The sequence below is a fragment of the Apostichopus japonicus genome, chromosome 8 (assembly GCF_037975245.1).
Source record: "Apostichopus japonicus isolate 1M-3 chromosome 8, ASM3797524v1, whole genome shotgun sequence".
Taxonomy (NCBI): Eukaryota; Metazoa; Echinodermata; class Holothuroidea; order Aspidochirotida; family Stichopodidae; genus Apostichopus; species Apostichopus japonicus.
The window spans coordinates 32,232,444-32,255,053 of NC_092568.1; the positions used below are offsets into that span (position 1 = coordinate 32,232,444).

At 35.4% G+C, this 22,610-nt stretch overlaps 2 protein-coding genes across 10 annotated transcripts in view; one reads left to right on the forward strand and one right to left on the reverse strand.

The window, feature by feature from the left end:
* Positions 1-8,900, forward strand: part of LOC139971612 (uncharacterized) — a 254,208-nt gene extending 245,308 nt beyond the window's left edge. For 7 of the 9 annotated variants that reach the window (XM_071978238.1, XM_071978240.1, XM_071978244.1 and 4 more), the window contains 4 exons: positions 266-595; positions 1,136-1,354; positions 5,484-5,632; positions 6,498-8,900. In XM_071978238.1, coding sequence (XP_071834339.1) covers positions 266-595; positions 1,136-1,354; positions 5,484-5,632; positions 6,498-6,714 — 915 coding nt within the window. In that variant the 3' untranslated portion in view covers positions 6,715-8,900. Of the gene's footprint in view, positions 1-265; positions 596-1,135; positions 1,355-2,576; positions 2,636-4,001; positions 4,025-5,483; positions 5,633-6,497 lie in introns of those variants that run through there. The other 2 variants (XM_071978246.1, XM_071978247.1) reach the window with 2 other exon arrangements.
* LOC139971613 (activator of 90 kDa heat shock protein ATPase homolog 1-like) lies at positions 8,692-22,442 on the reverse strand. The gene is made up of 10 exons (XM_071978248.1): positions 22,285-22,442; positions 18,478-18,557; positions 17,759-17,869; positions 16,994-17,079; positions 15,549-15,669; positions 14,936-15,021; positions 13,704-13,847; positions 12,954-13,055; positions 11,985-12,036; positions 8,692-11,761 (listed from the first exon to the last, which is right to left on the reverse strand). The coding sequence occupies exons 1-10, from the start codon at positions 22,362-22,364 to the stop codon at positions 11,589-11,591; spliced, it is 1,035 nt and encodes a 344-aa protein (XP_071834349.1). The 5' UTR covers positions 22,365-22,442; the 3' UTR covers positions 8,692-11,588.
* Positions 22,443-22,610: the final 168 nt, after the last annotated feature.

A 22,610-nucleotide genomic window follows, 5' to 3' on the forward strand; every position in this document is an offset into this window, starting at 1 on the left:
CCACGCGAATGCAAAGATTTATTGCAGGTTTAGTACACAGAAACTGTAGTAGTATTTTACATGAGATACAGTTCACAGCCTTCTCAACTGCTACATGAGATCTGATTACTAAATTATTCCTGGTTTTGTTGCTTCATTGTTGCTTCTCTGTTGTCAAATATCAATATATACCTTGAGTTTGCTAATGAAGGCATTTTAAGGAACTGTTTCATGCTAGGGATATGGGATATGATGTTTTCTACTCATCTTGTTTTTTTGTTCACAGGATTTCCGGTTAGGTTTAAACACGTGCAGGACTCTCCTTCATTCCATCAAGCTGTGCAGTAATGAATTCTTAGATCCAGAGACTGAAGAGGGCCAAGAATTACAGGAGAAACTTGAAGTGATGAACCACAGATGGGAAGCGGTCTGTCTCAGAGCAGAGACCTGGAGAAGAGAATTGCAGTTAGCCATCATGAGGAGTGAGGAATTCCACCAGAGCATCAGTGATTTGGACCGAAAACTCAAAGAATGTGAAAAATCTGTCGATAACAACGAGCCCATCGATCTTCAGGCAGACCAAGATACTCTACAAGAAGCTTATAATCTGTTTGTGGTGAGTCCAGCATTACCGCTGTATACTACCAGGATTATTCTAGAAATATAATTGTTTGGGTTTACAAGCCATGAAACCCACCATGATAGCAATATGGCAATATAACGCACAATATACCCCTCTGTCTTTTAGTGGTTGTAACATGTAAATACCCACAGCCTTCAATACGTACATTGTGAGATATTTGCCGAATGAATGTATTCTGTACCCTGGTTAAAAGGTAATCCCCCCATGTAGATACTACAGTTTGAAATAACAGACAATCCAGTCAGACTTCAACCGCATTTGTACTTAAAAGCATTATCCTTCAAGCAGACAGAGCTCATTACCAATTTAACACTCGTCAATCACCGGTAATAATTTTAAGGGTCAGAATTACCTCCAGCACAGTACTTTTGAGACGTTTTTTAGCAAACTTAAGTACAATTAAATGACAGGGTGGGGGGGGAGGGCTTAAGCATTTCTTTTACTGTAGCATTATTGGACACTTTGTTTCATCTGCTCATTTATTTGCGTTCTTACTTTTTCGTCAAAATTCAGCAAAAGAAGAAATTCCTTGAATCGTCACAGCCGAGGGTTGTTTGGATGAAAGAAATTGCAGATCAGATCTTTGCTGATGTCGACTCGGAAGATTGCAAGTCCACCCAAAAACAGCTTCATGAGATCTCAAAGAGGACGTCTGAATTACTGAAACGTTGCAATGAGGATATCGACATGCTAGAAACAGTTGTGGATCCAACAGTCTTTGTTCTAGACGAGGTGAGAGAACGAGTGTGGTCTTGTCTTCTGCCCAAATTAAAATTCAGTTTTTTAAGTAATCAAAGGCCAACCTGTTTTGTTCATTCATCAACGTTTGTATCTCAGTGTCAGGTTTGGGAATCAGTTTTATCTCTGCCAGGTTTACTGCTTGAAATCACCCTCCATTTGCGGTTTTATGCACTTCCATTATAGCACGGTTCTGGTGCACACAGAAATAACATGATGTTTTGCACATCTTTCAAGTTGGGAGATTGACATAACATGCACCTGACTGTTGTGTGAGAGTCACATGTCATGCATAGAGAGACCTACGAACACCACGTGACATGCACATGACCATGGTGTGAGAGTCACATGTCACACAGTGATCTGAGAGCATGACATAACATGCACATCACATGGCTCTTACATGTGGAAGTCACAAGTCATGTCAATATTACAGTGCAATCCTTAATGTAAATTTGAAAATATTTTAGTTGAAAAGTACATAAAAAAGAAAGCTCCATATAAGTGACCAATTTTCTCAATCCCTGTTACATCTTACAACTGGAGATGGATTTGTTTCTAGATATCAGGGATTTTTGTTGAGTTTAATTCATTTAGTAGTTAAGAATGAGCTCAGATCATGTCATATCGTTTATATGAAAATGCATTGGTGAATAGGAATTCTAACCTTTGGTAGGATCACCAGATTCATCTACTACTTCACTCCTGAACCAATCTATAGTGTACTAGCAGCTCAGTTAATACAGGCTCATTCAAGAACAAACATGCTCTTTTTTATTTATTTCCAAACTGCTTGTGTGTGGAGTTTTGAAAAAAGAATGGCATGTTGTAAATTTACACATATACCTTTTCAGAAAACTCTAAACTGTTCTCCCGCCTTCATGCTGCTTGCTGCTTACCAACTCTTCTTTATTGACTGTAGGGTGTTCCAGTGACTTTCAGAATTACATTTCCCATCAAAAAATACCATTCCAATCCTTCCTTTTCTTCTCTGACAAGAACCATGTTAAGTGCCAAAGTGTGCTTCAATATTAGCATTTAAACAATCAGGGCTACTTTACCCTGATTTCTCACCATTTGAGTAATATCTGTTTTGGTTCCGTGTAAGTCAAACTGTGTGTTTGTGCAGGTCCGTCATCATTCATGTTGTAGTCTACCATCGTTGGAAAGTTAACGTCGACTCACCAATGTTTCAAATGTGTATTTTCTCCTGTAGAAAAAGCGCAAATATCCATGGGTTGTTCGCTGAGCCTGAGTAAACATTTCTCAAAGAGGGTAACTTGTCCACTTATACCCTGCTTCAGCTGCAACATCATGTATATCATCCCATAGAGCTGATTTAACAGAAGCAACAAAAGTATTAAAAATCATAGTCCTGGTGTAGTGCATCAATTTTCATTGAATGTGGAAACAACGTTTATTTATAATAAATCATTGTGTCATGTAGTTGATTCATGAAGTAGTTTATTCATCTCCTAGATTGATCTTGGTAGTTGATTTTTTTTTCTTTCCCCAACGAAAAGGATGTAACACTGTCCTCTAGTAAGATCTCGTAACGATCTGTTCCTGAGATAACTTGTTTCTTCTGGGACAAACGTTTCGTATTTTAAGTCCATGACATTTTAGAAACAACTGGAAAGCACTGAAAAAGCAGTGAAGATTGATTGTTTATAAATTGAGAATAACATTTAGATTCTGATGCTGTAAGCATGTCTCACCTTGTACTTCTTTACTCAGCATGAATTGATGCTTGCTCCGTGTGATAAAGTTTGTTTGTTGAAGTATTACTGATTATCAATGTGACTGAAGTGACATCTGTATTAGCATGCTATGTCTGTGTTTATCTTTTTGTAAGATATTACAAACATTAATCAATAAACTAATCAAAAAATTAATCCTAGAATATCAGACTGACCGTTCACAGACGACAATTTTATCTAAGTGCTACATTTTATGTCATTCATCGTACACGCCTATATATTTATATTATAATCAGGTTATAGTTTTCGTTGATTGTTTCATAGATTTGTTTCCATATTTCACATCAAATTATTGCAAAATACAAGTTCTGTTAAGTAGCAGTAGTATTTCTACCCAGACTTTTTTTCATCAGTGTGATTGTCCATCAAAACATGAAGATTTTTTATCTTATGTTTCTCACATCACTCAACCTGTACTGTTTTAAGTAACTTGTACAGTGGTTCTGTTGCAGACTGGCACTGAAGGGAGATTTTAAAGTTAACCAAGGGTGACGGACTATTTCATTTGCTTGTAGTATGTACCTTCCTTCAAACAAATTGAAATTTAACATAAAAGTATTTTCCCCTCACTAGCAATTCAAATAATCCGTTGTTGCTAACTTCTGTGGAATTATTAGGAAGATTACAAAGAAGAGTAGAAAAATTGTTTCTCTTAAATTGAGAGGGGAATTTAAGGCTTCCAGTTGTGGCCCCCAGAGTCTTGATATCTTCTTGGCCAAATCACATTGGTATTCAGTACCCTGTATCAAGTCATGTATCAAGTATTGTGATATAAAACCTTCACAAATCACCAATATTGTTCTCGTTGGTTTTCTTTTCCCCCTTCAAATCAACCTGACAATTTTGTGATACCCTTTTTTGTTTGCATGTGTATCCCATAGCAAGATTGTTCAGCTAGACTTGTGTAAGTGACATAATAAGGTTTGTCTTGTTTGATGTGAATTTACATATCCATCTGCATAATTTCTTTTAGTTTTAGTTTCATCTTATTATTTGTTTGATTTTTTTTTCTGTTGATGTTTCTTTTATCTTTGGTCGTTTTTTAATGTTTCATTACCATCGTCAACATCTCCACCAATATTTGGAACACTGTCTAACTCCATAATTAAAGCAGACATATATGACATATATGATATATATATATATATATATATCTATAGGAAGATTAAATCAAAATCAGTACAATGTCCTTATTTTGATTTAATCTTCCTGAAGGGAATCATAGAATCATCAACCCAGGTCCTGACAATAACTCCCAGAGAATTATTACTTAACTCCATAATTATACCTAATGTTATCTAGCCACTCGTATACAACACACATTTTGTTACCAATGTTGTTTTTTAAGATGTATGTGATGTCACAGATGACATTGAGTGTTTCTGTTTAGGGGTTGATTGTTTTGCTTTGATTTGACATGCATGATTGACTTCTTAAATTTGTATTTATTTTCACTTCCTGTTTAAAGATTAATTTATTGAGCTTTGATTGCTGTGTTACTAATATTTCTTTCCGCTTAAAGATAATCAAGCAAACACTATACCGTGACTGAAATGAGTTTAACACAATTGAATTGATTCCGTTTATGATTTGCTTCTATCTATATATCTTTGCTTTTCTTTGTGACCAGTAACAACCATTTTGTTCCATTCTTTGAAAGATACCAAGTTTTGGGTAATTCAGTCCAGTAGCTTGATTTTCAAAAATGGGGATGTGCAGCTTTCATTGCTTTGCGACCATCAACTATTTTTGTTGCATTCTTTGAAAGATACCAAATAAAGCAATCAGTTAGTCTAGTATTAAACTAGCTTCTTTATAAAGTGGCTGGCCTTACACTGAAGGTCATCATTGAATAAAGAACACCAAACAAATACCAGACTTATCAAAGTATTAAACATGTAAAGCAATCACTGTCAGTGAAGTACAGGTCTCCAAATATTTTGCTTAACAGTGGTTGAATTGAGCCGCTGTTTGTCACTTTTTTGACCCGCTTGCAAACGTTGAGTTTGCAAGTCGACCAATTCCTTCTAGATACTGGCCCGAAAGAAAGTTGGTGTTTATTTCTGCTAGCTTTATGGATTTTAGAATCCTTTGAAAGTTTTGTTTCCTGCAGTTATAATGAAATAGATACACAGCATATATTCCAACTTATCAAAAACATATTCTCCAAGGTATTATTGAGAGATCTACAAACCCTAGTGTTAGTACCAGGATATGTTTCTTTTTGTAAAAAAAAAGCTGCCATATGAAGAAGTTATGCTTCTCCAAGTCTTTCAGATCTGTTGAAATTGTTTTCCATGTTGAGAAGAGGATTTTCTAGGTTCTAAATGTTGTGTAACTATTCCGTTTTGTTTGATCCACAGCCGATGACAGACACCAGAGTCCATCCAGTGCAAGCACCATACGGCAGTCTTGATTCTCCATCACCCCCTGGCTCTCCTCTTTACTCATATAAAGTGTTAACAGGTGCGTCCAGCAGACCGCTGGATGGGGATGAAGCAAGAATAGCTGCGTAAGTTATCTTCTCTAAATGACTTAAGTTGGATGTCTCAGTGTTATAGATGGAACTGTGATGTCATTTCAGTTGATGATTAGAAAGTATTATTTGGGGATGGTTAAAACTTTCCAAGTATTACACATATATATATAGATGTATATTTTTTTGGTGTGGGGAGGGAAGGAGACATTAGAGGAGACATTAGGAGGGGAGGAGCGGGGAGGAGATATTATTATGACATTATTCATAAGCCGTTTGCTTATAAACATTATTCATATTTTGCATTTTTACTCCAAAGATCTTTCTTGTGAAAAACAAACATGTTTGGAAAGAACTCACTGTTTTTTAAATTTTAATGTTGAAATTGTTCTTGCTGTCATTTTGCTCATATTTTGGCAAAATCTCTTATGATTGAAGTCTGAATATGTTTCCGTTTGATACTGTCATGGTGTTGTTAGCTTCTCATAGTGATTATGAAATTATGTGAAACCTGGATTCCAGTTGGGAGAGAGGGAGATTGTGATGCCATATGTCAGTTGTCTCATTAGAATAAATTGTACTTGTCTTATAAAGATAGTTAACATTTCATCATCGTAACTTCTGTCTGCTTGCTTATGGACATTCAACCTTGAACATGCTTTCATCCCGTCTCAATGTTTGAAAAGGATGTATCCCATTCGAGGAGGAATACCTTACGATAATCCTGAGATGGATCTGTTGAGATTTTTTCACATACTTCACTTAAATAGAAAGTAACTGTATACTTTTCAGACAAAATTGGTGTTTTTTTTTTCCTGTTCCCTTTCTTGAAATTTGAATGATTCTTTATAACACTGATCATCAAAACTGTCACTGTAATTATTTTCCATTTTTTCTTCAGTTTACTTGCGTCAACGCCCAGATATAGAAGTCGAAGGGCGTTTCTGTCCAGAGTCTGCTGTGCCGCCCTTCCTCTACAAATTTTGATGCTCCTCCTTCTGGGCGTGGCTTGTTTGATTCCATTGACTGATGACGAATATTGCTGCGAATTTGCCAACAACTTTGCCAATTCTCTTCAACCGATGCTACATTATACCAACGGGCCCCCTCCGACATAAAGCATTTATTTATCTCAATGTGGAATGAACATAACACATATCCGCCATATTTTATAAAACTGTTTCTGTCCAGTGATTAAAGCCAGTTGCTCCGTGCGGTAAGGAAACACTTTCGTCAATGAGGAATATATATAATATATATTTACATTCTATCATTCTTGTGGACAGTTGAATGACCGATAGTGGACACATTGTGTAAGGGCTTCTAACTGTTGCTTTGCTCTCTACCATCCTGTGCCTGGAATTTTGCTGGTATGAAATTTTGCTGGTATGTGCTGAACTGTTTCCTCTCTGTTCAATCAATGTAACAGTGGTGCAGTTTTAGTTCATGACATTATTGTAAACGTGAACTGAATTCAATGACAGTACTGTTTGTATTTAGCACTGTATGTATGTAAGTGAATATAGCTTATTTAGAATAATGTACAAGAAAAAAGTAACAATGTATAACACAAAAAATAAAGACCTCAGTTGAAATTCAGTTTTGTCTTGAACGGCCGACTTACCAAAGTGGTTCCTCACTTTTATGCACAAATAATATACAAAATTTAAAAAAAAACTGTTAGCAAACTGCTTATCCACTAGAGAGCCTGTGTAGGCGAATGTATAGAAGTAAGTTGGCCTGACGTTTCGATCCTAGCAGGATCTTCTCCAAAGGCTAAATGACATTGAAAAAGATCCTGCTAGGATCGAATGTCAGGCCAACTTACTTTTATACAAATAATATACAGTAAGAATCATGCGGTACAATTATTTGACTGAAGAAAGAATATTCTCTTGTAAGGAACATTTTACTTTATTTCAGCACAAAGTCAAAATTTTCTTTTTTTTCATTTTAATTATAATCTAAATCATAGAAAGAAAGCATCTGACTTATAATTTGACACCTTACTTTATACTATCTATACTTACTTTGAGAGTTACCTTAGCTTGTGTAGGGTTTTATTATGACTTCACGGTATAGTTCTGATGATAAGTATTAATCTGCTTTCATTCATTCATTCATTGTTTAAGTAAGTTAGCACCCATATAATGTATTCTATTCAACTATTAAGACATCCCATAAGGAAAGTTTTTCGCTCTTACAAAACTGGAAATTATCTTCCTTGAGTTTGCGAGCTACTAATTCATCTTTTCCATGTCTTTTATTGTCTTCTTGTTTTCTCTCTTTTTTATTAAACTAATATTACTCCTGTTTCTTCATTTCTGGTGGCATACAGACTCTTTGGAATATGTGCCTTGATAGGCAAGTTTGTTTGACCGGTAGATATCACATAAGCTACGAGTTAAATTTAAATGAGAGCTTCAGAAATAACCTATATTTTTTATAGCTTAATTAAATTATTAATTTATTAAGTAAACACATTTTAATCTTTCAACAGCACTGAAATCATAAATAGCTAGAAAATTTAAAAATATTTATCTGATCTTTGATGTTCATTATTATGTTTAATTATCAGATGTATTCTTTCTTTCATTGCTTATTTATTTAACTGCATATCTTAAGAGTTTTACCTCAAAAAAACATTATGAAGAGAAAAGAGTAATTTTAAACAGTTTAAACCTACTGCTAAGATATAGAAGTTTTATAATTATTTCATTGTATCACAAATATTACATTAAGGTACATCCCTCCTAGGTAGCACCCCAATTTGTGTATTTGCATAAAATTTGATATCATTTCTGAATTTGTGTGGTCAATAACTTGTATTTATGCCACTCTTTGAACCAAAACCTTCCTTTTATCCAAAGAATTTTGATGCATTTAAGTTGTTCTCTTGTCAGTTATTCTCAAATCAACTTTGAGATTTGTTGTGAATTTCCTTGCAAAGGAATTCTCCTGCAAGTTTATATTCCTGTCAACATTTTCATTAAAGTTTTTAAAGTAAATTTCAGTTTGAACCTGTTTGTTATCGTCATGGTTTTTAGTGCCCCATTCTATTAAGGTCATGTATTCAGATAATTTTCGGCCCCCCTCCAGCCTTATGTAATTGTGATCTAATATTGTTTAGATCTTTCAGTTTTATATCTCATTGTATTTTGTAATGTATTTCTTGATCATGTGTTTTATGTATTCAGAATGACTGTTTTTATTATGTAAATATTTATCAGAACCAAAGGATTAAATCAAGTTTGTTTGCAATAAGGTAGTATTCAAATAAAAAGAGAAACTATCTTAAAACTGATTTCAAAGTTGTGTGTTTTATTTCATTTGTTTACAGAAGTTAAGTCACACAAGGTTGTATTCATAACAGGCTACTGATAAAGGTCAATTCTGTAATGCATTTGCATAAAGATGTAGTGACCTAATTGCTGCCCTCAACCTCAGTCAGTGGGCACATCTTTAAAGGGTGTGAAGACTCACTCAAAAAGAAACGTCTACTGCCGGTAATCTGACCTAGTTTCGAATGAGGTGTAACAGAAGTATTAGACACCACCATCGATCCCAGAAAATACGCACACAGCTTGCTACCGTCAGTAATTAGGCGCTAGTGTACAGTCAGTTCAAACAGCTTAGGTCAATACCCATGCACAGCACAGTGTACAAACGATACAGTGATGGGCATCTCAGGTCCAGCTAGAGATAACAAGGTATCACTTTTCATTACTGTCTGCATTTTATAGCGACAAGCAGAAAACTGCACATGCAAGCAACGGAAAGTTAACTTTTTCAGAGCGCGGCACAGGGTTTGGGGCAAGTCTTCACTGCCTTTAAAGGCATCATGCATAGCCAACATAGGCATCACTTGATGTGATCACTTGATCACCAAAAAACAGCCAAACAAACACAAAATGAGCAAAACTGAAGAAAAAAAATTACACTTGAATTTTTCTTTATTCCTTACATTCAATAAAACAACACAAATGAGAACCAAAGCAGTAAGTAAGCTTTACAGATTACACAATCTTCTACATACATACAAACAAATCACTCCTGGTGGATGTGCTCCCTATACATATGCAATTTATTCACATTCGAAGCAAGGGTGGTTCACCTGGAAACATGACGAATTAAACTGATTGTCAATATATATACCTCTTCTTCATGCTATTCAATTAATTTCATATTTATATCATCGGAAGGTGGAAAAGGTTTTTCTTTTCATCACTAAAACAAACCTTTCGGTTCTCCTCGTTCTTGTTTTGATGAGAGAAGAAGGAGAGTGATGATTGCTCTCCAATATCTTGTTTTACTAAATTGCATAATGGTTTTTAAAGCCTCTTCTTCAAAGTGGTGAGAAGCACCAAACACAATCATCAATAACTTTGGACACATCATCAATAACATATATCATCAATAACATTGGACTTTATGTAAAGATTGTGAACGATTCAAAGTACATAGATGTAAACATTACTTGATTGTTGCTAAAGACCTGCTCACCACTTAGCCAATCACAACTTAAACACGTATGATAGAACCTCACACATATTCTCTTTTGATCTTCAAAAGCAAGGACTTTTGGCCAACAAAGAAGGAATTTTCCCTCAATTAACTTTTGTGTGCAATTATTACACCCAAGGAGCAACCCCGCATTTCCAATCAACCCAATTTTCACTGATTTTATTCTGACCCTGTCTAGTGAGCAAACATCCACTGATATAAACTGTATGTACAAATAGAAATCATGTTTTGCTGCTACCATCATGAAAAAACCATCAAACAAGATAAGAATCACATACTATGATGAGTTAAGTAATCTATGAAAAATCCTGAAAAACTCTGTCAGACATGGTATGTTTCTTCCAAGTTCACATCCACCTGTTAGCAACTCCTTATTTTTAATAAACGACTATGCAAACATCGTCACTGGACGCAAGGTACGACAGTTTGCTTAATTCATCTCAGAAATGCCTTTCATTGCACACTAACGTTCTTGAGTAAGTCCGTTTTCCTATCTTAACAATGACTGCTGGTTTTAAGCCACCTGAACTCTGTGATTATCAAACTAGAACAGATACCAGTTTTGACCTTGAACTTTGACCTTTTTGAGATTTACTTATAGTCCCCCCCCCCCTCACTATACACATCCTAACACTGACTCTGGTAAGTATTTACACAAGATGTTATGGGTGTGGCTCACTATAAGCATTCTTCTGGACATCAGCAACTTCTGATGGCTAAAAATTGTAAAAGTCAATTGATAATCATCTAACAAGTTAAGAATACTGGCCTGAGCTCTTAACTTCTACAAACCTAACTAAAAATGTGCGTTTTTGAAAATTGTACATCTATTCTACACCACATCATGACAACTTGCTAATGAATAGTTAAATAATATTTAATAATCCTTTATTTATATTTCACATAATGCAATGGGAGGATAGGGTGATTTACAAGGTATACAACTGGCAGATGTACTATGTTCAGCTGTTGATAAATATTACTGTGATCTGAGCTTGTGATAACTCTTGCTGCATCCCAATCATGTTAAAAGCTACTACAGAGTTATTATCATTGCAGCGTCCCACACTGACGTGATACAAGTAAAATGCATATGTTGTGGTGTGGAGATAGGGTGTAAAGATAAGGTGCTGACAATGGCTAATGAACATTGCATTAACATCTCTTTTAAAAGGCTATTGTCTTTCTGTTTTGTCTTCTTTTGTTTTTGTTTCTTGCAATCAAATACTGCACAGTCATTGAGATGCATTAAGCAAATGAAAAGGCTGGTAAAATGTTTCTCATCACCAAACATTAACATTCATAGCTCTTTGATATTTCCCTAATGATTGAAGAAGCTTTAAACATCTAAAACATCTCAAATGTTTTCAAAGCAAAATTCTCCTTTCCACCATGGCACCCACATAACTTTTCCACTGTTTCTATCGTTTCCATTCATTGAAGTTATTTTCTACTGGTGTTGCCTTCGTCAAAACAGACTTGCACCAAGTCCAAAGGTGCTCTTAATGCTTCTCCAGAAGTGATTCTTCCATCCTTGGTACGTTCGTTCAAAGTCATTGGCAGGCACCTCGGTCTGTCGTAGCTTTAATAAGGTGTGGTCTGGCTTCTGTTCGAATTCTAAGGTTACAGTGGAGTAGTGCTCTGTAGAGGAGGTCAAACAGAACAAAGATTAAATATGAGTAAACAGAGAAAAGTTAAACATTTTTCCTGAACATGAAACAGTCCTGAAAATATTCCAACAAAAGATAAAATACCACCACAATCAACTATAGACAAATGTTCACTAATTATTGATAAACATACAAATTTTATTAATTATGAAATTTGTATTCTGGTTACTCGAGTATATAGGAAAAAGCCTCACCGTCTGGCCAGGATTTGAACCTCCACCTTTGAACAATTTGCTTCTTTCGCTCCTGCAAGATGGAATCAAATAAAAAACTGTTAGGGCCTGAAATTTTGGATGAAATGTTGATCAAAATTAATTAGAACAAATATGTATACAATTATACAAACCAATTGGGTTAAGGGTATGCAGAAAGAGATCCTTTAGTCATACTTTTTTGTTGAAGTCTACCATGCATACTGTATAAACCTAATCGTTTAACTTTCTTGGCCTGATACGTAATACTCGTAGCGTTCAATATATTACAAGAAACTTTCAGGAGCAAAATTTGTCAGCATAGTTTAATGACAGCCTTATAACAACTATTTTTCAGCTGGAGATATTTTTGTCTTTTCCAATACACAAATCATTTATCCAAAGAGGAAGATAATATTTTTGATTAACAAATTTGAGGTTTTGATGCATTTCTCAACACTGCCTATACTACAGCATTAGCCAGGTGAGCCTTCCAATGTAAATTTTTCAGAATGATTCAGAATGATTCAGAATGATTCAGTGGAAATCGAAGTTAGACCTACCATGCACATGTATAGAAGATATAACCAACCCTAGCCTAATTTAAATTTGAAGAAACAAGGTGAATCTGCTTTCTTCATTTACTGCAGTACCAAGTCACCATTTGGAGTTTTTAAAAGAGGTATACAGAGGGAATACCAAACATTAGTAATTTGAGTAGTGGGAAGTAAGATACAATATGAAAAACAATCATAGCCTTAAAAAAAAAACTCACTCCGGGTCCAAAAAGAATAAAAGCAGGATGATGAACGATTGCCACCCCTTACATTTTTTTAACCACTTCTACTTGTCAGTCTTGCAGTTTATTATCTAAGGAATAGGATGACAGTCATTGAACAGCCAAGTCTTGTTCCCAAACATTATAGATGGCTCTATTTGTATTTGTTTGTATCTCTATTTGTATGTACTCACCAACTTAACATAAGTGCCACATACGTTCCCGTCAAAAAATACGAATTTACCACCCGGTTCCAACTCCATTGTGACATCCCCTCTGGTAAAGGCTCTAACCCTCTGTAAAATAGAAACAATAAGAAACTATTCCAATGAGGCAGTAAGATATGTCTTAAAGTAACAACGAAGAAAACACTGCTGCAGAGGTTCAAATGAAATGAGATTGCATGGTCACTTATTATTGAACATCCAAATTTCATCTCTACCTGAGTAAGTAAAACATCTTCTTATTTTAGACCTAGACTGTGGGGCCAACATTACCTTTGCAAGATTTAGGATTGCAAAGAGTATTTTAAGACAATTCACGTAATTTTCAGAATAAGAATAGGAAGAGAAACAGTAACTTGTACTGCATATTTCTATTTTATTAAATCATGGCATTTTGATACTATTATTTTCTCATGACCATCTCATAACAAATGGAACATATGAGACTTTTGGCGGCTAAAAATCCAATGGTGACAACATTATTAAAACAAGTGTCAAGGGCCGGTGGTGGCAGATTTCATACTTTAGAATCTTGTCTTGGACATAAAACAAAAACAGTACTAAAAACAATAAAACATACTTGAATCAAGAATATTTACAAATGCAATAACAAAACTTAGCAAAGAGATAGTATTCAAATCTTATGAATCCCTGCTTCTGACAACAATGAAAACAATTTAACATGTACTCTTTTTTTTTTTTACAAAACTTCAGCTTTACCTGAGGATCGGTGAAAACTTCATACAGATCTTCAGCTGAGCATTTAAACTCTTCTTGAAGAGTCAAGACTTTAGTATCAATTTTCACACCGATTCCCATGTCGGATATTTTCTTCACATTTGCACTGTTTGTGTTGAGAATCATCTGTAAACAAAAGGGAAATAAAGCTAGACGTAATCAGAGACAATGACAAAGAGAGACAATTTGGCTGCATTTGCAAATGAAAACCATCATGCAGCATTCACTGTTTCTGAAAAAACTTTTGAACGCAATTTAAGTTTGGAGAAGGAATAGCATGAAGGAGGAAAAAAAAGCAAACTTAAGATGGAGTGTGTACTTTGAAAACCACAAACTTCACCTGAAATAACCGCATGACTATTGTATCAATATGTCATTTCTATGGCAGACCATTGTTCAGTTCGTTAAAAGAGTAGTTCAGAGGTCTTTCATACTTACCATAGATAACCCGAAGCATCTAACACAACACTTCACCAAAACATATACTTACCTCATTTACAGGTTGAGTGGAATGACGTTTTGTAGTCAACCTAGGGTTGGATATGCACGCAAAGTGATTCTGTGATGTCATAGCCTTTTCAATAGAGTTTAAAATTTTTGGATGGTCAAGGTTATATTCATATGTCATATTTTTCTGTAATTCATATGAGTACATGCTTTGGTGTGAAGTATTGATTGGCAGTTTTGGGCTAAATTGCATTTAAATATGAGAAACCTCAGAACTATTCTTTTAAGTGATTCAAGCTTAAACCACCTGCTTGTATTCAGTAGACCCTTTCCTGCATTTTGGCCATGCCTATCAAGCAGTACCCAACATAGTGAGCGGTCAACTGCAGTTTCATACAGCCTTATTACAAATGTACATAATTACCATATAATACAAAAGCTTTTTAAAGCTAGATTTGAAAACATTGGTCTACCTGACAAGTTTCCCTTTTACTAATAAATAAATTACATATAAAAAAAATTCAACTTTCAATGTTTCAACTTTTTCTCTCAATCAGCCCTCATAAACTTTGAAGTATCAATCAGAATTGAAGATTACCAAACCGATGCAGAAAAGTCGCTTTAAGAGTTAACAACTGTAATTTCATATCATCATCTAATTTCACAAAACGATATGCAGGAATTAGACAAAAATCTGTCTGTTAATCAAACCAAACAAAACAAAATTGAAACAAAAATTCCACATTTAACAAAAAGTAACCTCTCACCTTGTCTTTAACCGTCTTTGCAACCTGATGACTGGGACTGTTTTCGGAGCTCTTACTTGAAGGTAAAATCATTCCTCTGGAAAACTCTGCAAAATTTGGGATGAAAACAGAAAATGGAAGCTGAAATTGCAAGCTGCTGGTATTAGATCTCACGAACAGAATATAATTTGTAATTTATAATGTTGTAGTTAATCACTACCTTCATCTCAAACTCAACTGTAATAAGAATGTAAACTTACTTCCTTCGGTACTTTGCATATCCAAGACTAACATGGTTGTAACCCATGTATTGAAAGTGCTACATTAAGTATGAAGATTACATTACAATACATTATTTACTCAAATTCACTCTTTCTACAGTTTTCTTTTTCTCTGTTACAAAAGAAAAATGTATATAGACAATGGTACTCACGTACATGCACACATGCAATTCAACAGAAAAACATTTGGCCTTCAATGTCCAGAATCATAACATATTCTTGGCATTCAGACACTGACATTTTTACAGGTTGAATGTGTACACGCAAACCAGTATAGAGCAATAGGTGCCAAAACCCAACAGAAAATCTTAAACTATAATCAGAAACAAACTAAATGTGATCCTTGTACTGACCCACTTTTAAACTGTCGATGTAGTCGCCCAATTTCTCTTTGATTAATTTGATGCCATCTTTCCTCATCATGTCCTTTAATTTATTTGCTTCTTCAGTGTTGGTCTTTACAGTTATGGTAACCTGTTGGCAAAACAAACAAGCTTAAAAACATCTTCACTGGGTAATTCAACCTTTAATACTCCTTCCATAATGATCCATCGCTGATCCCGCTTGTAAGTGGGTATACACACATGAGCAACTCATATGTGGGTTTGCAAAACAGGAACCATAGCTTATAATTAAGACACATGTGTAAACGCGCTCATACGATGTGTTGTTTGTGTACTGTTACGAAGTGTGCGTCATGTAAAGTTGCAGTGCTACTGCGCGTGTGCGTGTTTGTGCGAGTGTGCGTGCGTGCGTGAGTATGTGTTTGAAATTTGTTGTTTTCATTGGTTCTGTCTTTACGGTCATGTACCGGTATATGAGTTCAGTCGATATCAAGAACGTATTGAAGCAAGAAGTATTTTCCAGTGTTAAACCAAAGATTTTATGTAAGTTGTGCTTTTATTGATATAACGTTTATTTGTTGCATACATGATTATTTATTCTGTATGATTTGGATTTATGTATTTATTCTTCAATAATTGACTTATTCATTAATCGATTTCCTGGTTGTTTAATTACAAACGTATGTTTCGTTTTTATTTGTTTAGTTATCAGATTACCAGATAGTTACCAGATATCATAGAAAATAAACCACGAATCGACTCATTACATCTGCGTTGAATAATCTTTGGATTACAGGAATACGGAATAAAGAAATCTTTATTGATTTACAACATGTAGCAAAATGCTAAACAGTATGTGGTGTGAAAAGTACATTATCAAAGACAATTTATTGTATAAACCTTAAAGCAGAAATCAGGCTTGGACACAAACCTTTGACAGGATTTTTATGTGTTTCTGTAATGATTGTCAGACATTCACAATTAGACATCATTGATGAATTTTCTAACCTTTCTTCCCGGCAAGAGAAAAACTAGCAAGAGATCACTGTAGTCCTAAATGTCCACTGCGATTATTAACAAACCTTTAACAATTAAACAACAGGTACGGCGACTTGTTGTCTTCAAGAAGTACCCCGGACTGAAATTACAGGTCACTTGAAAGAAAATCACTCTTAAAATATGAATTTCTTCAACTTTCCCTGATCTTTCTTCCTCCGCCCCCGCCCCTCCTCCTCCTCCCCTCCCTCCCCACTGAAATCATATATTTCTAGATCATTTGTTTGACCATCAGTTTACAAAGCTACTCACAAATACAGCATTATTTACTTTTCGTTAGTTCCTTCATATTGCTGATTAAACAATTGTTAAGTTTTCAACCTGATCAAAATATTGAATTTTTAAAAGTTGACTGTTTTAGCGATCTATTTGAAGACTAAACCTTCACTTTGACTTACATCTACGTCTTCAGCATCATTCTCATCACTCAGGTTCGGGATTTCTGCTTTACCAGACAGTTTTGTTTCGCATCCATTCAAGTTACCTGCAAAAGAATTACACACATACATTAAACCAGCAGGTCACTTTTACAGCAACAAAATAGCTGAATGCTCATTCCTGGCATTAATGAAAAAACAAAAGGTTATGGTGTTGGAGAAGCTGGTTCATTTTTTTTTAAAAACAAAGATTAACACTTAGCCTAGATCTCTAAGTTTCATTGATACTGTATTTATTACCCAGCCTTGTTTACTTTACATATCAGAACCACGGCTGAAGTTGTATTTCATGAACTGTTATGGATGGTTACTGTACCAGTACATTTCATAGCAAGCAGAACCCAGAAGGTAAAGGAAGAACAATGAATGATAAACCTGTAAAATTAACATGCGGCAAATTTCGCATACTGTTCATTCTATTCCAGACTTGAAATTGTTTAACTGCAAACTTGAAATATTCAATTCATTCAATTCAATTCATTCATCCATCAAATGAGTGGTGCAGTACAAAATAACATATACTACAGTATTTGAAAATCCGGAATATGGAATGTGAGTGACTCTTGGCATACATGACTGTTCAACATTTAGGAAAATAAAAGACATAACATCATCATAAGAAGTTCAAAATTAATCTTTCTGAAAACATCTAAGTGATTGAATTACCCAGTATGCTACAAACACCAACATGAAGTGATATGAAAAGGGTGTTTTGCCATTTCCTACCTTGCCACTCTAAGGTAAGCACCCATTCATAGAAAAATATTAGTTTTCCCTTTCTATTGCTGGCTGATGCCTCTCCTTCTAACTTGCTGACTTCTGTAACTTCACATTCTCCTGTCAAAAACAAGAAGTAAAAAAGGAGTTGCCATGACTACAGAATGGACAGAATGATACATACAGTAATACCAGATACAAACAGTCGTTTATGTTGTCTGTCGGTGGTCACCTTGAATATGTATTGATCAGTTTGTTGACAAAGTGTTAATGTATCTTACTGTTTGATTTATCCATTAACTTACATTTTGAATGCTGACAAAAGTTGTTTTAAGTTGAGAGCAGCATCCCCAAAGCACAAGTTGGTTATTAATACAAATTTTACTCATTATCAGATTAATTTTCTCTAAACTGTTGTAAATATGCAATTCATTACCCTAAATGACTAACTGCATTTCAGGTACTTTGATCAAAAAATATTGACTAAACTGTGTCATTTCCTGTGAATTATTTTCATAATTATTCCTTATTTAGTTTTCAAAAATTAGATCCTAGTGTCACTTCATTCTTGGGAAACACTGCAGTACATTTGTTTGTAAAATGTATGTTGGACTTACTTCATGAAATTAGAAATTACTGAATCATTTTACAACTTACTGTGCTATGCTAGACATTACTATGAGCAAGACTAAAGTTACTACTGTTTGTCCAAGTTGCATAGTGCTTACCTTCACTGGTGACAACTTTGAGGTCTAAAAGAAGATCCTTTAACTTAGTTTTGGACCAAGCAGAAGCATCTTTCTCTGTCCTGTAAAATGAAGAGGAAACTGATACAATGAAATTCATCACTATAACAAATATTAATGACACTAGTCCCTGTCACATATTCTGTAGGTGCCATTCAAAATAGTTATTACTTTTCACATACCCCAACATTGTAGAAAAGAATTGCTCAAGTAACTGAGAAAATTGACCACAATTGTACTTGTATCAGATGAAGAAGACATACTGTACCTTATATAGTTTACTTTGCACAAGGTGCAAAATCAATGAATATATTTTGAAGACATTTGTTGTCAGTTGTATTTTATCTTATGTTCTCATTAAAGTTTAAATATTCTTGAAAAACTTCATGATGGCTTTTTTCAAACTTAGATTTTGAATATGAAAGATCAGCCTTATCTGAGTGTATCTGAAGCAGGTTAGGACTGAATTTTCCAATAGGTAAGACTGTGAGGGAAAACCAATCTTTAACTAGAGTACCAGAGCTGCAGTAGTTCACACCAGATTTATCATTTGGACAAGTGTGTCTCATTGAATGAGCCTATTGGATATTTTTAGACACCAGGAATTCATATAAATTTGGTCGCCTCCAGACACTACCTAAAACAATTTAGTGTTCGACTGGAGTAATATGATGCTTTCCCCTATTTTTATGCAACCCCTGTTTTGTGCAGTACTCACATGGAGTATTAAACCTACATCAAATTTAGACTAGCTTGACTGCACAAATATAGGGGTCTACATCCTACACTTTCTCTGAATGTCAGCAGACATGTGCATACATTAGCAAAGTATCTACTATCTAACCACAAAAACATAAATCTTGGTGAGGTCGCTCAATGGGACTTCTCCATTGAATTAACTGCCATGCGACGGAAATCAAACACTAACAGCCCATCGACTAGGTCACGTGAAATCAAACTTGCTTTAGCCGATTTAAGTTACGGTGCTCAGTTACAGTATGAACTTGAGGGTAATTATAACATCTTAAAACATCTAACCACCTATACGTGAGGGGAAAGTGGCATAATCCATATTCATGAACTCTCCCCATAGCAACTATTCTGACCTATGATCTCACAATTTGCCTGTATCTTTGCACATAACACAGTGGACTCTATTGTTTATCTGTCGTACGACTCACTAAAACAGTGGTCCCTATTGTTTTGAAGTGGAGTACCATTTCAGTTCCAGCTATCGTGAGCGTTGCTTCCGCACACAAGCCGTCAAACCACTGTAAGAACAACACATATCTTGAAATTCTCAGCCATTCGTGTGTTTAGCCATTTTTGAAGTAGTTACGATCAAATTATGAACAAGCTCTGTATATAACACTGTATGCTCAGTGCAAAGGTAAGATCTCATGTGTCTGTGCTCCTACTGGCCTACAGGTACGTTTCATTACATTATATCACATTACATTATGAGGTTGCAGAACTTGATTGCTACAATGTAGGGGAAATGCGTGAACAGTTGATATGCTTGTTATCAAAACATGCCTGTGCCTGTTGATTTGTCTATTAATTAAACTTTAAATTTTCAAATGGGTTCTTCCTATGGAAAAGAAGTACCTCATCATAATAGTGTGATCGCAGGGAACCTGTCAAAACTGAAAAAGATGATTTACAGTTGATTGTCACCATAGGCAGCCCTTTGTGAATCTAATACTGTATATAATTGGACTTTAACTTGTTAAAAAGGCCATGACACGAAAAATCCAACTAATCAAGAGTAACTTCCTCTGAATCTATCAGAAAATCTATGTTCAAAACAATCCTCATCACCTTGAAAACCTCAAGGACTAATTAGAAATTAACGTTTTAATATTCGCATCCGAAAATAGATATCTGAAAATGGGATTTCAAAACAAGACAATGATGACGTCATGTTAGGAACACAAGTGCCAAGCCCAGGCACATACCGGATGCGCGACGATCTTACCGTCACACATACACGCACATTTACACTGAGAGAACAACCAAAGTATTACGCTATATCGCTAGAAATTTCAAGTTTTTTTTACAACATGTTGTAAAATCTCCCAGAGATATGCCGGTCCGTTGTGTTGTTGGGGGCTGCACAAATGTCATAACCCATGCAATTAGCCTTCATCAATGGCCGAAGGACGGAAAAAACACGGCGATTATGACCAAGTTAGTGTGCAACACCAGCGCCGATTCACTGAGCCTAGCCAGTATACAGCTCCGCATGTAGGGAAAACTTCTTGGAAGCATACTACGATCCCTCCTTTTCTTATGAAATAAAACAAATGGACTTTAACGGGTCGACATAAACAAGTCGTTCTTCTGTCAAGTATTCCACATTTAAAACTCGGAAGACCAGAATGGAGAACAGGAAACCTCCAATGGGCAAGTGGCGATCCTTGTACTATGAATACATAACCAACACACTATATATATGGGTTGTAGTTCAACGTAACACAACACACAATACCGTTTAGGGAGTTCCGCGAATTCCAACAACACAAAATGGACTGGATTTTGTTTTAAATGCTTCGTTAATAAATTCTTACCACATTGTATGTTCCTTGCAATAGTTCCAAACGGGTTTGTTCTTTGATATGTTGTGGAGCTTCAATTTTGGCTCATTTAACAGGCTCGAACTGATACGGTTCTAACACCTCAGGTCCACCCACAACGTTCGGTTCAATATTGGCATGATCATCGCCTTCACTTTCTGCTTCAAATATGAGAAAGGGCACTCTAATTATAGCCCAATTTCACTGCCTTGTGAAGAACCACCATCACTTTGAACTTCAGTTGCCTCATTTGGTTCTAAATCTGACATTCCACGGGAAATTTTGATCTGATTTCGCGCCGACTTGTTATCGATTGTTATGTGTATTTATATACACTTGTCATACTGTAAGTATGATATGTTTTTGGAGGAATCAGCGAGAGCAAAATCGTGTTTAAAACATGACGTCACATGACGTCATGAGATTAGGAAAATTTTCAGCCAAACCAACTTTTCAAGCCCGAAGAGGGTAAAATAAATCTCAATTTTTGAAGGGAAAAATGAAATCCAAAAAGACAGGACGTTGAAATTTTTGTGTCATGGCCACTTTAACCAAAAAGTTGATAAATTCAGATCATAGATCTTGTTATTGTTTGATTGTGATTATTTATGGAAAGGTCCAATATGGCTTTAGATGAATTTTCCGGCTTTGCCAAGGGTCAAATTCACTGTAGACTACCTTGGGCAGAGATAGCATGATTGAGAAAATATCTGGAGGAACCTTAACTATTCAGCTGATTAAATAATCTTGCTTCTTTCGTTCCAATAATTATATACATTTTAACTGTTTTAGATGTTTAACTACCTTTTGAAATTGCAACTTTAATCAAGCTGTGTTTTTGCTTCAAGAACATCCTCTGTACAGAGAATGAATTTGTGGTAATGTAACCTAGTAGTTACAGCCTGAGCCTAGTTAGTTTGGTGGTTAGGATAAATAGATTTCTTCATGATTCACTGACTTTTTGACGAAAAAAGAAAATGGACGATTCGCGTTTTGGTCTTGCATTACCTATCTTTCTACAGTGATAGTAGTAGTACTACTAAAGTAGACTGACTAATCAACTGAAAAATACATTTTAGTACCTTGTCGTGCAACTGCTACATTTGTCGTTGCACGACCCGGAGTCGGACAAACTGTCATATCGGCTCTGGTCTTACCCAAAGATATAGTCGTGAATACAGAATTATGGAGTTAAACCAAATGTGACGCTTACCAGTGCCAGTTATTAACATTTGTAGCATCGGGTCTGTCCTCAACGATCCACCTTGGATCTCCTTCGCCCCACTTTGCCATGTTGCGTTTTCGTTGAGATGTGCTCACGTTGTGTAATGGGAAGCGTGTAACTACACACTTTGTTTAGCATGATCAAACTATTCACTACTGAACGAGAATTTTCTGGAATGTCGTCTGCTTCAACACAAAAACAGTGATAGTTATCAATACACTGTGTGGTATACATATGGATGTGTAGGTATACGGCAGGAATGATATAAGTAGAGAGTGTTTTGATTTCTCCGAAATGAAAGCATTTGGCTAAGG